Genomic DNA, 14619 nt, shown 5'->3' on the forward strand with positions numbered 1-14619 from the left:
AAATATGGTAAAATGGTGCTGTTTTTTATTAATTACATACAGTATTTATAGTTTTTATTGCACTTCCAAGTTGGTTAAAAACAAACAATAGTGCAATTAACTATACACACATTACATAAAAAGGTACCGTGCAGCGTACAAACAAGCGTAATATAAAGCAACAACATCCGCAGTTTGATTTTTTTTTTTCCTTTTCCTTTTCATACATGTAGCTCAGAGCTGCCTGCAGCTGCAGTAAAAAAGAAGCACAGAGATAGTGCTATGACTCATCAAGGTCGTCCATATTGAGAACTCTTTGTTTTGACGCTGGTTATCGCATGGGGTTGTTTTGCAGACAGTTCTGTAAAAAATCATCTTTACAAAGCCAATTATTGTTCTCAGGATTCCTAAATGGTTATCTACAGTAATATAAAGGTGTATACAACAGGAGGGCTTAATATTCTAAGATATTCAGGTGTAAAAAAAAATATCGAAAGGGGGATTTGTCTGCTTTGGGATTATTAAATGTTATAAAAGCTTATTAAAAATATCTTTGGTCCATGCTCAAACTCATGCCTTGGTGAAACAAAAACACTAAAACAGTGAACACAAAGGAGCTACACAGGAGTTACACATCTGATCATATGGAGCAGAACCAAAGGCATTCATGGCTCTGATCGGTTAAAGCAAACCCAATATCAAAATGCACCTGGGTCTGCATTTAAGACATAAAAGACAGTAAAAAAAAAAAATAGCACATAAATAATACTACAAAAGCACCTATGGCATGATTAGAAGGTTTCTGTTTAAATAGCAGGGGACAGATGGGGGCACTGCGTGATAAATATGAAATGATCCACAGCTCTGAATGGGGCCTTTCTGTGTGGTCTGGGTTCAATGTCTTCAATGATTAATACATTGTCAAAAATAACAATAATAAACAGTGAAGCACCTGTTATTGTCAGCAGAGCACAGCTGCATTAGAATAGTAACTGACACAAGCTAAGATTGATCCAATCAGTCAAGTGTTAACCAAGTTCGGTGTCGAGGATTACAGCCAAGACGAGCAGCACGACAAAGGACACATCAGAGCATTTGGTGGAAACAAAAAAACAAAACAACAACCAAACAGCTCCAAAATGCTTTGGTTTCTGTGAATCAACTATCCCAGATCCCGAACGTGACGTCCAGGGAAGAAGCTTCTTAATCAAATACACTCGCAACTGAAAATCTCATCGGTGAGAGTCTCTAAATGGACCCGGCGGCCAAAATGACTTGGCTACAGAGTTCAACATCTGTTTCTAGTTCCAAGTTCACATGGCTCACCGCATCAACAGTTCCAGGTAATGCAAGCCCGGCTGGGATCTTATGAAAACTAACTGTCTCTGATGAACATGTCGGCGTACAGGCACGTGAGAAAGTGAGTCTGTGTGGGTGAGGGAGTGAGAGCCAGAGACGGGGAGGGTTTGTCACTGAACGTTTTCAACACTGGTTCAGCGGCGCACGGGGGGGAAGGACTGCCTTCTAGGAAAGTTAACACAAATATGGCACAGTTCGAGCCATAACTTCGTGAGGGGGAGTACCACAGCTAATTGTTACCACAAGTCCAAACTCTTGCTGTCTCTCCCTGACGTAGCAACTAACGTCTCACATTGTCGAGGTTGGGTTGGGGGAGGGGGGTGTTGCCATGTGGGGTATAAGAGGTGGTTGCGTGACAGGATGGGGTGGGTGTGTGTGTAGGGGGGGGGTACGCGTGACACCTCATCAGCAACCGCACTGGTTTCTTTGGGTTTTCTAGGCCTCGCTCGCAAAACACAACCCCCCTCGCCTTCCCGTGCTTTGCCGTTCCTTCACCCTCCCTCCTCCATTGGCCGGCCCCTTCAGCTGGAAAGCTCAGCAAGGGTTTATTTTCACGGATGGGGAGCGAAAACAGCCCTCTCTTTGTTTTGGCTGCCGTGCGGTTCCCAGTGGAGGAGGCGCGGGGTCCTGAGGACCGGGTCTGGGCCTCCTAGGGGGCCACGTGGAGGAGGACGGTGGGAGTTGGGGGGTGGGGTGGGGTCGTCTGGGTGTGGGTCCCTCTCAGACGGGGTGTGAGGGCAGCTCCAGGAGGGTGGGCGTCTGCATCGACGCCAGGTGATGGAAGCCCACGTCCTTGCTTTCTGCTTTGGAGATGTCCGCATCCTCCCCTTTCCCTCGCTGGCGACGGATGGCACTGAAATATGCGTTCATCAGCTGCATGATCTCAGTCAGCTGTGACAAGAGAAAGAAAGAGAGAGAGAGATAGAGAGTGAGGGAGGGAGGTCAGACTGGTGGCAGTCTCAGTGTCTGTCTGGCACTGTCACAGGAGGGTGGAGAAGCATGATGTCATCCAGCTGCTAGAAAAACTGGATCCTCCAGAAGCCGAGGATGAGGTTGTTTGGCAGATTCTCACGGGGACACACACATTCACACACTCACATACACATACGCACACACATCCAGAAAAAGAGGCCTCACATGTGTGTGGATATTTCATCACTTTGACACATTTTGCTCAGCAGCTGTTGCAGAAGGAAAAGAAGGGAGGGCACGGCCGAGCGTTTCATTCGTTCATCGGTGTTCTCCGTTAACCTGACCTCGGTGGACGTGACCACCCAAACCACAGTAAGCCTCGGTGACCATTACCCTTAATCTCGTCCTGTGACCGCCTGCCTAAACATGGTGTGTGAGAGCGCCGTCTTCAAGCTTCAACCTTCACCTACACTTCAACTGTAACTGTAACCCTGGAATCAGCAGCTAAATCTTGCTCTCACCATTAACTCCAGGCCTGGCCATAATCACCCCCTGCAAATCCGCCCGCTTTCTTCTTTCCTGCCCGGTGGCTAAGAAACCTTGCAAATTCATGTCAGAGCAATATGAGGCCTTAAGTTCATAAAAGTAGAAGCCTCTCAGGGGCGTACTTCAATTCGCCTGTGTGTCCAAATAAATAAATAAAAGCCACTTTTGTGCCCCGCGAAGAAATCACAGAGGGATTTTTTGTTCAATGTGGGAAGATGCAAGCAAATCTGCCCAGTGAAAGGCGAGACTTGTTCTCTGCTGGAAAAAAAAGGGTCTGTTTGGAAGAACATCGAAGTTTCTGAGAAATGTTTTGCCTAATATTTTAATCTAACCACCGCAATAAAACTCACCCCCAGTTGCCATTTGATGCCAGGAAGCTGGACTTTTGGTGGTTAGCATGTGGCAGGTTGTGTGCTCTCCATTTAGACCAAATTAATGAGTGTTTTTAAAGTGGGTCAGAGTGCCGGAGGGAGGGCTGCATTGTGAGCAGACAGCATGCTTCTTTCACTTACTCTGCAGAACGCTGCATGGCGATAAGGCCACTTGAACTCTGACTGCAGCGGAGATGGATGGTGTCTAAGCTCAGTGAAGGAAACGGCTCCAGTGAGGAAGAGATTTGACTCCCCTTCAGCCTCGGCCTGTATGTGCTAACGTGGGACATGGGTCACTGTACCTTGGTGGTTTCAAATAGCAGATCCCGATCCCCGGCTGTGATCTTGAAGGTGTTGCTGTCAGATACACCGTAGGAGCAGATCTGGCCATAAGGGAAGGACTCCAGGGCCTCTGCTTCTCCCTGCCGGTACAGAGACACGGATGTAGCAGCAACGCCCAGCCACAGCTTCTGGGAAAAACTCCCCGTCGAACTCTGCAGGGAGGTAAACAGATGTCAGAACAATCCGCAGTTATCACTTAAATTACCTCCAAATGACTCTTGAGCACCGAAGTAGCACAATCCAACAATAAAACCAAAGCATTATAAACTCACAATATAAAAGTCCACTTCATACAGAGTGCATCCAAAGCCCGACCACTGGCGTGCAATTGTGAGGTAGGCGGCCATACTGTCCCGGCGGTTGTAGCCGGCCAGACCTTTCCAACGCTCCAAGATGGACCCCATGACGGCCGCTGCCTCCTCCTTCAACCGGCTCAGCAGGCGCATGTCCTGCTCCACCTTCTGCTTGTGCGCTGCCGTGGCCGTGTGGCTCCACAGCGTCCCCGCCAGGAGGCCTGTGGGGAAGCGCTGCGTCGTCGGGCACCCCTGAGCCGCCACCAGACAAGGCGGCAGGGCTTGCGGGGAAGAGAGGGACATGAGGACGCGAGCTTCCAGCATGTCGCCTGGGAAGAGCTCGTCCAGAGGTGGGCAGGGGGCGTGCGTGCCGAAGTCACCCATCAGGCACTGGAGCCTCAGGGACGCTAAGGCCTGCAGGTCCTCCTCACAGGCCGGCAGCTGGCCGCGAACGACCATCTCATGGCACTGCAGCGCACGGGGAGAGACAGCACAGAACAGGATGAAAATAAGGCACAATGTGTCAGCAATAGCCTCAGTCCTTCCATCAATATTTTCTACCCCACCCTGTTTTACTTTGTCCCATAAATCTTTTATGGGAGTCCTCGGGAAAAATGTTCTAATGAAGCCAGTGCTGGCTGCCTCCTGCCCCCTCCGCTCTACAGCCAGTCCTCTTAGTCACACTTTTTATACACTGCATTTTATTGTAATCACAGCCCATAACACATTAATGATGATAATTAATGAAACATTATAATCCCTGTGAAATACGAGGAATTTGTCACTGCGGGACAATTAATTATCCGGAGTGGTCACTCTGAGAAAAACTCTTTTTTGTCGAGTGGTGCTCTGCTCCATTACCTGCTCAAAGAGGAAGAGATACTCGATGCTGTCCGCCGATATGCTGTCAGCATCCAACAGGCAGTAGAGCTTGAAACACAGCTTCCACTGGGACTTGGACTCGGACTCTTTGGTGAAGAAGCTGCACAGAGGAGGGACAGAAGGGGTCAGGCAACAAATATACCCGAAAACCACAAATGGTACACCAAAAATCTTCAGGCTGGAGGTTAATATGTTACAAGATGCTGCCTCCCTGATGTGAAATGTTGTTTAGTAACTCTGTGGTTTGCTGACGTTCGTGTTTACCCTGTCACAGCACAGTGAGGACACAGATACAAACACCTGTTGAAATATTACACACTTCCTTTTTTAGTCCAGCCGGACACCTTATCGTTTGATGCAAGACTTTGCCTCGTACAACCCAGTGACGTCAGTTTCACCGTGGCGATCCACTGGCTTTGCTGGCAGTGACACAGGTCCAGTTTCCCAGCAGGGTGTAATGTTTGACCAATAAGACCAGACAAGGTCGCCACTTATCAAGGATACTGGATAACATTCAGCATGGGAGTCGAACAAGTCAAGATAAACACACCGTCCACCGGTGACAAATAGCTCAGATTCCTCAGACGAGACTGTGTTTTGACAGCGTGTGTGTCTGCTTGGTTTTAAAGTGTCTGCTTCCTTTGCTGTGTCTATCTGTGCTACAGGCTTGCAGGCTGATTCACTTCACAAACCTGGTCAGGATGTCTGCGATCAGAGCGCCGCTTGCAACCGGCTGCTCCCACAGTGCATTCTGCTCATACAGTGCAAACGTGTTTTTGCTCTCTTGCAGGCCGAGCTTCTCCTGCATCCTTCGTACCACCTGAGGAAGGGGACGGGCAGACGGGCAGAGGTTGGAGTGAGACGAGACGAGACAGATATGCACGGCCTGTGATAATCGTCAGACTGAGCTCTGAGCAGTAACACGTGAGAATATGAAAGAAAAGTTGTGCTCAAAAGAAGAATCCAGATAAATGCGTCCAAACCTCATTGGCAGTGGTGTGTGAGCTGATGTAGAGCTGGCAGCATCCCGGGCCAGGATAGTGCACAGTGCACAGCATCTCCTGTCTGCTCATCAGCATTTGGATCTCCTCCCAGGATGGCACACACTCCCGACACTTGGTCTTCTCCAGAGCCTCGCTGATGAATGACGCGTAATTATCCATCTCAGACTCAGGACTTTGGCTCTGAATCCTGCAAGAGAGGGGTGAGAAAGTGAGATGGGTGCGGATAAAATGAACATATTCAATACATAAAAAGGGAGAACTTGTTAATGGTCATGACTCAAAGTCTGTAAAGTGCTCTGCTGCAATCGTGGACTTTGCGTCATCCTTTTGAATTGACCGATTCTTTATTTTCTTTGGGCTGGCAATGCAAGAAAGTCAATGAGGCGAGGAATGACAAATGTTCTCACTTTAGCTCTTAGGGACTTAAAGGCCCAACATCCCTCAATCGTTCAAAAGAAAAAAGGAAAATAGCAAAGAAAACATGTTTGACTTTTGGGTAACGTATGAAACAGGAAAAGGTGCTTCCGCTCCTGTGAACCGGAGCGACCTGCCACTTCCTCCCAGAGGAGCATCCAGGAGTGGTAGGTGAGTGCGTCTGGTGTTGTTTTAAAGAGATGGGACAAAAAACGCAGCGTGACGTCTCACACACTGCAAGAGTGTGAAAGGTGTGAAATTCAACCTGACGGAGTCACGAGCTCCGCCCTGTGTCAACACCGAAGGGGAAAATAGGAAGGAAACAATTATACAACGATGTTCGTCCCAAAATACACAAGCGGGACGGAGAGACGCAAACAAGGGGGCCTCAAACACACTGTCAGACAGAGAGAGGGCCTCTCATTCCCTCCGATGTCTCGCTCTCTCATAACTGTATGGCCACAGGGTGGGATATGTCCTGCTAAAACATAATTAGGAATGTTCCACTGAGTCTGTGTGATCCTTCCTATACTCTCCTCCTCTCTTCACCCCTCTCTGCTCTTTCTTGCGCTCCGGCCTCGGCCTCCTCCTCCTCCTCCTCCTCCTCCTCCTCTGCTTTCTTTCTTCTGGCCTATTCTCTCTGACAGCAGACATTCCCCGGGGGTTTCTCAGGGCACTGGGGGAGTGGAGGAGGGTTTTCTGGGCCCACTGCCCAGCTGCAGCCTCAGCACTGATCCACCGAGTGAGAGAGTGCGTGAGAGCGCCGGCAAGACGTATCAAAACACAGGCAGAGTTCCACGGTGTTATTATGAATCGCCGTCGCATGCAACTGCTCCATTAGCTGCAGGCGGATTCCCAGTACAGAACCATAGATAGAAAACTGCAGTGCTTTGATGACATGGCGTAAGACAGAATATCTGGAGCAGGAGATTAGCACTGCTAATAACTTAGATTGCCCCAGAGCTAATTCAGACTTGCATATTCAGCCCTAAAACACTGGATCTGTCTGAGCGAAACACGCTAACAATGTGAAGCCATATCACGCTACCATATCTAAACATATCTAGCGGGATCCTGACGCCTGCTTTTTAAACTCCAGTCTGGCCCCCAGGTTGTCTCTGCTACTGTAACATTGAACCTGTCTCCCCCCATCAGACTCACGATCTGATGACCCAGTAATACGGGAATGGGATGGCACCTTGCTGATAGAACTTCAGTTCATATTTGACTTCCCTGGTTACGCTCTTCGAACATCATTTTGATCAATATAAAACAAACAACTGCGATATTACTGTTAACAGACAACTGTGGTTTCGACTACCTTAAACTGTCAACATAGATGAATCTGCTGTAATGTTTTCCACGTGTCAACCACAAGTCATGTTTCCCCAGTTGGACAAATTAGAGCCAGAAAAAAGAAGAAGAAGAAGAAGAAAAATTTTCCACTTGCAATTTCAAGACAGAGATGGCGTGAGCAGGTTTCTTCAGTCTGCAGGATGATACTAAATCCAATATGAATAAATCCAAACTGAATACTGCATTCACATTATATTGCAAGGGGAAAACAATAACAAATAAAAAATAAACTAATATTTGAAAACAGAGGACTCAAAGTTTGGATTCTAATACTGCTAAATAAATAGCAACTAGAAAGGCACTATGGTGCAAACCTCCGTTAACAGTCCCCTTACGAAACCATTTTTTTATTTGGACCAAATTGCACACACTCATAATCCGGATTCCCCTGATCCGGATCGGCACCAGAAGTTAATGATTTTTTTCCTGACCCATACCACATCCCTCCACTAAGTTCCGTGGTACAACCATTTTCCTTCCATTTGTAAACTTAAATACAATCACATCACCTCTGCTCTGAGTGGATTTTTGATTTGAATTAATCCAACATCAAACTCCTGTTTCTCACCTCTTGAGGTGGAACCGCAGATACTTGAGCACCGTGGGCCCGGGCAGGAAGGTGCAGCTCATGCAGGTGAGGAGCTGCCAGTAGCGGAGGTGTGCGGCAGTGTACGGGGCAGGCGTGTAGCTCGTTTGCTTCACTAGCTGGCAGTAGACCTCGTCCCGGAGTGTCCGCAGGTCCAGGCAGGTCTGCAGCACGCCCTGGATAATGGGGACCGGCTCCCGTGCCGACTCCAGCTGCTGCAGGCAGTTGAAGAGCTTCACGGCCTCCTCACGCACCGAGCCGTAACCTTTCCCACTGTGGTCTGGAGAGAGGAGGAAGAGCAGTGGAATATTGTGTTCAGGCTTTTTAACTTCTAACTTCTACTAGAGCAAGATCACTGAGTTGTAGCCAAGGCTGATGTTGTAATACAGACCATTGTTCCTCTTACTTATTGTGACATGGTTCCTATTGTCTGTTCTAATCTATTCGTGCGTTCCTATTCTCACTTGTTTTAATGAAGCAGCCGATGAGAGCTTGTTATTCTAGTGGCCTGTGCTGTGCCTTCTGCCTCTCAGCAATTCAAACAGCAGGGTAATCCAAGAGATCACACTGCTTCTTTCCACTTGACACAGTCATTGAACTGCAGTGGCATTAAATGTCTAGCTTACTGTAGAATAAGTTACTATTTACTCAGTGAAGATGTGCATTGGGCTTGAAGGAATACTCAGTAAAATTGTTTTAAAGCTAGGGCTGGTAATCCCGGAAAACCCTTTTTCTTTTTTTATAGATGGCTATCGGGACGTGAGGAGGATTTCAACAAATAAGATAAAACAGTGTTTCAGAAACAAATAACCAACCCTGTACCTTTAATTAGTCAAAAAAGAATACACATATTAGGGTGACATGTCTAAAATAGTTTGTTGACATGTCATAACTTGCAATTGTTGAGATCTGAAATGACTTTAGATTAGTGAAAATCAGTTGTTAGATCTATATTTGTTATTCTTAAAAATGCGATATCTATATAAATAATGAAATTGAGGATAAATACAATTTGTAAACAGATAATATATCTTGCCATGTCAAAAATCACATTTATATATATAAATATGTCATTCCCACTAGTGAAATCTTTATTATATAATTATACAGCTTGCAATAGTCTCAGCCAATCCGATTTTTTTCAAAGTGCTGTAGAAATTGTTGAACTTCATTTCATTTGTATCCACAGCTACACACATAACCTACATAATAATGTATGACATGCACATGTTAACTACTTACATGTGTGCTCCAGGCTGCCATAGGGGAAAGGAAGCAGAGGGGCGTACAGGGGGCCCTGGGTGTACTTCAGGATGGGGTTGTGCTGGTAGATGTGCTCCACAACCTCGGGGTTGAACTTATTCTCCTTTAGCACACAAGAGAAAGAATTGTGACGATAACATCATTAGACGCAGAAAAGAACAAACTTTCATATGTCTGCAGTGAGCCCGTGGTCAACCTGTGGGCGAGGCAGCGAGTGGGCGATTGAGAGTGCGGTCGGCCTGTCGGGGGGTGACCAGGGTCGACTCGACCCGGGTCACAATTCAGCTCTGGCAACTTTCAAAGCAGCAGGAAGGTCAAGTGATGACCCGGCAAACCACACCAGCATGACTGACACGTTATATTTTATCCGCTGGTGTCAATGGGTTTCGTGTGCGTGTGTTTGTGTCTTTCACTGCCTCTGTGGAGAGATGCCTTGCAGTGGTACAGATGGCTTCGCTACTGCCCTCCAGCACCTGTTGCTCATTAGGAACGTTGCCACTGCCTCTGGCTACAAGGCAAACCCCCACCCACCCACCCACCCCCTCCTTAGTGGGGCAAAGTTGACACATTCTTCTTAAGTGTTTGGTGCACACTGGTGACAGGCTTGTCTGTTTGAACTGTGGGAATGAGTTTCTGTGGGCCACATGCAGCAGGATACGGCACCAAAACCCAGATGATATTCATATGGTGCACGTTCATGCTTGGGCCCCCAGGTTTGTCTCCAATTCCCTTTGGTCTTCCTCTGACGCAGGCAGTCGTTCGATGTTTCGTGAAATACCCTTTTTATCTACGTCACATGAGAAGATGGATTCCGCAGTCGTGAGAGATGGCTCTGCAGAGGGCAAACTTAGCTTAACCCAAGAACAAATCTATTTAATCTATTGAATAAATCCAGAAATCTCTGTCTGCACCCCGAGAACCGTTCATCTTATCAACTTCACACTTGGCATGTGTATTGTTAAGGACCCAGGGAAATGCAGTGTCACATTGGTGCAATTTCGACACACGATAAGTTCAATATTAATAAACATGGAATGAACAGGTGGCCGGCGTTCTGTAGCACTGGCGGCTGGGACTCATCGACATACATGTTGTTGTCGATCATGACAACAGGACCTTCAAGACAACAGTAACAACTGATTCTCCAGTTCAGGATCCTTGGAATAAACAGATGAACAGCTCTTAATGCAGCAGTGCTGGTGCAGCTTCAGGGTTCTGCGAGGAACCGGTCTTTCCTCGCCGCAGCTCAATAACTGCAGGTCACGTTTACAGTTTTCGGGGAGAAAGCTGCAACCAGCATCACCACAGTCTGAACAAACAGCCCATTCCAAACAGACAGGTTTAGAACAGGCATTGGACTAAAACTAGAAATGGGAAAAACAGCTGGCCTGGCTCTATAACTTGTTGACACCGAGGGGTTTCAATCTTTGCTTCTAATTCTTGTGCATTGACCAAAAATGTTGAACGATTTCTTTAAAAGGGTCAATTCTGGTTTATTACAAACTGGCAGGGGCGGATCCAGGGGTGGGGCCAGGGGGGGGGCACTGGCCCCACTTATTCAAGCTTTTTTTGAAGTGCAATGTGCAAGGAACAATTCTCGAAATATATTCAATGATCTGTAAACGAGGAATGACTTAAATGTGCACCTTACTGAATCGGGAATTGTGCATTGATGTTGGGCATATAATTGGCTCCTCTGTGTAAATTTTGGCCCCCTTATGGCCCCTGATTTATAAAGAGAATCATTACTATCGTAACATTGTGCTCAATACAGTAAGAACGCCAACATCTGGTATTACTGCAACATTTCTAATGTTATAACAAGGTCAATGGAGGTAAAATATACAGGAGGTAAAATGATAAAAAAGGAGTTTAGTTAAAGATTATTAAAAACTATTTTATTTGGGGGTAAAAACCCAAAATGAGTCCACCTCAAATGTCCCAGATAATCCCACAGTGCACAGTAAAAGTGTTTGCACAACTACTGTAAGTGCAGTAGGTCGGAGTCGAGCCAGGACGTCTGCGTGTTAACTGTGAAGAATGTTTACAACAAGACAGCTTAGCTACCAAATTTACAGTTTGCTGTTTCAACTTGTTGTTTTAATGCTGCACTCCCAGATTTCAGCAAATGACTCGGTGCCTACGGTGTTTCTATTACAGATAGGAATAGTGGTCTGACCCCCATTTCAATAAACGAATACTGTCCTTTAAATGCAATGTGTGGCAGATTTAAAATAGAGCTGTTCACCCGGCTAATCTGTTCTTCAGATCTTCTCTCCATTTTTCTCTCTTTTGCACATGGCCTCTGGCTGTAGGTTCAAGGCTGAAACTAAAGTCCCTTCTCTCCCTTGTGTCTGTGGCTGGAACTTGAATCTATGCCTTAAAAGAAAAGCGTGCACTTCTGTCTGCACAAAGCCTTGTCTGTTCATTCGCTCTCTTTGATTTTTGCAGCAGCAGTCCTAATCTCACACTGGAGAGGGACAATGCCTCGTGTATTTGCGTAAGCCTGTGTGCCTGCGTGTAAAGGTGAGAAAGAGAAGAAGTGACAGACTGAAATGAAACGTTTAAGACAGAGTAAAAGTGGTCAGAGGGAAAAACAGGCCAAACAGCAAATGAGGAGCACTTTGAAAGCTGTCCCCCCTCTCATCCGTCCAAAACATAATCTTGGCCCCTCCTGGCAAAGCACACAGGCAGACGGAGGCGAGCAGATTAACCACTTTTCTTTGAGATTAGAGACTCTCGTTGGGAGATTATGGAGACATGAGGCCCAGCGCAGAACTGCTTATCTGGCCCTGCTGCTTCAGGCCGAGCCCTCCTCCACCTCCTCGGCCAAAGCTGCCCCTCTCTTCACCCCCCCGGGGCAGACTGATGCAAGACGAGTCATATGTCTGCTCAATGAGATTCCAGCACGCCGTGTTCTCTAGCAACCCCCAGGTCTAAAAATATGTCTGTCGCTTATAAACACACTCGCTCCACGTGAGAAGGTAAAGCAAAGAGTATCTTCGCAAGCTCCATTTCCTCAGAGTGCAGAATAACTGGTTAAACCTCTATCATGAAATGACTGTTGTGATTCAGGTCTGTTACTCTGTCCTGTCCCAGTGTGGTGGAATAAGATGAGGTCATTCCAAAGAGAAAAAGCAAGCAGAGGAAACTTTGGACTCCTGGCTCAGTGTGGCAATGTGGTCTCCATGGGAACACAGCCGAGGGGAAATAATGTATAGCCCAATGACAGCTTGTTGCTGTGTCTCAAATCGGATATGTCAGTTACTACACTGCATACACACACTATACAGTGTAGAGTCAATTTCAGCAGGGTAATGCTTCTCAAATTAAGCTCTTTCGACTGGAACTGTCACCCACCAAAATATCTCCCGGGTGCTTTGCTCACTTGACATGAAAATGAATATTTGACTTTCTTGTGCATGCCCCCTGTTTGACGTGATAGTGGAAATTATGCCGCCGTCGGCACCAGCGAAATGGTGGCGTTGAAGACACAATGGTTGTCCCTCCTTTTTTGCTACTCAGCCTATATGGCGTCCATTTAGGGTGAAAAGTGTAACCATGAAACCGCCAACTTTTGATCATTTTAAGTCCACTAGCCAGGTACCTACAGTACAGTGCATTTTGTCATACTTGTCAGTTTGAATGCACTTATGCATGTGTGGAAGTGCGCAAATTGAGGCGCAGCATGTGTTTATCACAATATTATTCATATATTGTTTCTTGTTGTATGTGTGCATCTTGTGACCTACCTCGATGTCTCGGATCAGGAGCTGTGTTGGCGTTTCCACCGGTGCTTTGGTATCAATGATTTTCTGGACGGCACATGCCCAGTGCACAGCCTCATTGAAATGCTTGGTGTATAGCCTGTAGCAGTGCTTCCGCCCATATACTGTGATGCTCCAGTAGCCTGAAATAAAAAGAAATAGTAAAAAACATTGCATTTTACATGACTGGAATTTGTAAACACCTCCACCAAAGACGTTATGTTTTTGTCTGGGTTTGTTTGTCTGATAGTTTGCAGGATTACGCAAAAACTACTGGACAGATTACCACTAAAATTGGTGGAAGGATGTCGTGTGGGTCAGGAAAGAACCCACAACATTTTTGTGCAGATGTGGGTCAGGGAGCGGATCTAGGAATATTATTTTCACTTTGTTCAACAGTGCGAGATAGGGCATTTTTATTATTTTCATTGATTTCTAAGATAATAATTCATGGATCTTGATCAGTCATGTTTAGGGGACTGATATTTATGAGTGTGTTCAATTTGGTGCAGATCTAGTGAATTTAAATTTAAATGTTATTTTATAAGCGGACTGTTGGGCCTTGGCCGATGTATGCGCCCTCTGAGTGACATTCCAGTTTAAACTAACACTTTAATAGTCAAGTGATATTTAAGTAAATGGGGAAGAAACCAGTGCAGTGTTCACTTCACAGGACACCCTGCATATCTAACGTGACTCCTTCTTACTTCCTCTCTCGGTTTCACTGAGGTTCAGAGGTCAGGATGAGAGGAACCTACCCCAAGACCAAACAAGAACAGTTTTTGTAATGATTAGGCAGGACACGTGTTAAACCCAACAGTGTGCCCCCCCGCCCCCTTGGACACCCTGCCACGGGAATGCACAAGACGTGCTTCCTCCTTGTGCAGAGGAAGTATTAGCCATACCCCAGTCAGCCTGCAGCCGCGTGGCTGTTATCAGCCTTTCCTGCTACGTGCCCTGACACCACCTCTTTCTTTGTTTAGGTTCTCTAAAATACAAACCCAAAGTGAAACTGCCAATGCCGAGTATGAATCTGTTTGGTGCCCTTGCATTTACTCTGGTGTGATGGGGCAGTGATGCCACAGATAGAACCCTTTAAAGGGAAGTGGCTTACAGGAACACAAAGCTATTCAGTCGTCAAGCAGCCAATGGAGCTTGTGACAAAGCCACTTTTGAAAGCACAGTTCTGTCCAGAAAAGTCCCATGGTATATTCAGTTCCTAAGAACTATGTTTGGATTTGGGTTTGGAGATTTTAAGTGGTTTGGTGAAGTCAGCAGGACATAATCCCCTCCATTGACGGACAGGCGGACAGACTCAGAGGGAGGGCGGCATGTTTGAGTAATACATTAACTCGAAAAAAGGACAAGTCATCCCTGTGTCTCTCCCCGTCCGGCAAAGATTCGGCTCTTTCACGTCAATGTCTTTTGTTTCTTTCATCCGAGAAGTGGAAGGGAGATGCCCAAGCCGATTACTCAGATGTGAGGTTTCTAGACCAACCTTGAACCATGTTTTCGACCAAACACGGCTTGGGGCTTCCCAAACTT

The 14619-nt window shown here is 46.5% G+C and overlaps 1 protein-coding gene across 2 annotated transcripts in view; it reads right to left on the reverse strand.

Annotated features, from left to right (window-relative positions):
* Window positions 1-3: 3 nt before the first annotated feature.
* plekhh3 (pleckstrin homology, MyTH4 and FERM domain containing H3) overlaps window positions 4-14619 on the reverse strand; it is a 35732-nt gene continuing 21116 nt past the window's right edge. For both annotated transcript variants that reach the window (XM_035180000.2, XM_035180001.2), the window contains 9 exons: window positions 13060-13217; window positions 9287-9410; window positions 8027-8324; window positions 5668-5875; window positions 5377-5504; window positions 4664-4784; window positions 3782-4270; window positions 3470-3661; window positions 4-2229 (listed from right to left, as the gene is read on the reverse strand). In XM_035180000.2, the coding sequence (XP_035035891.2) occupies window positions 2059-2229; window positions 3470-3661; window positions 3782-4270; window positions 4664-4784; window positions 5377-5504; window positions 5668-5875; window positions 8027-8324; window positions 9287-9410; window positions 13060-13217 (1889 nt within the window). In that variant the 3' untranslated portion in view covers window positions 4-2058. The remainder of the gene's footprint in view (window positions 2230-3469; window positions 3662-3781; window positions 4271-4663; window positions 4785-5376; window positions 5505-5667; window positions 5876-8026; window positions 8325-9286; window positions 9411-13059; window positions 13218-14619) is intronic.

This window comes from Hippoglossus stenolepis, chromosome 16 (genome assembly GCF_022539355.2).
Source record: "Hippoglossus stenolepis isolate QCI-W04-F060 chromosome 16, HSTE1.2, whole genome shotgun sequence".
NCBI classification, from domain to species: Eukaryota; Metazoa; Chordata; class Actinopteri; order Pleuronectiformes; family Pleuronectidae; genus Hippoglossus; species Hippoglossus stenolepis.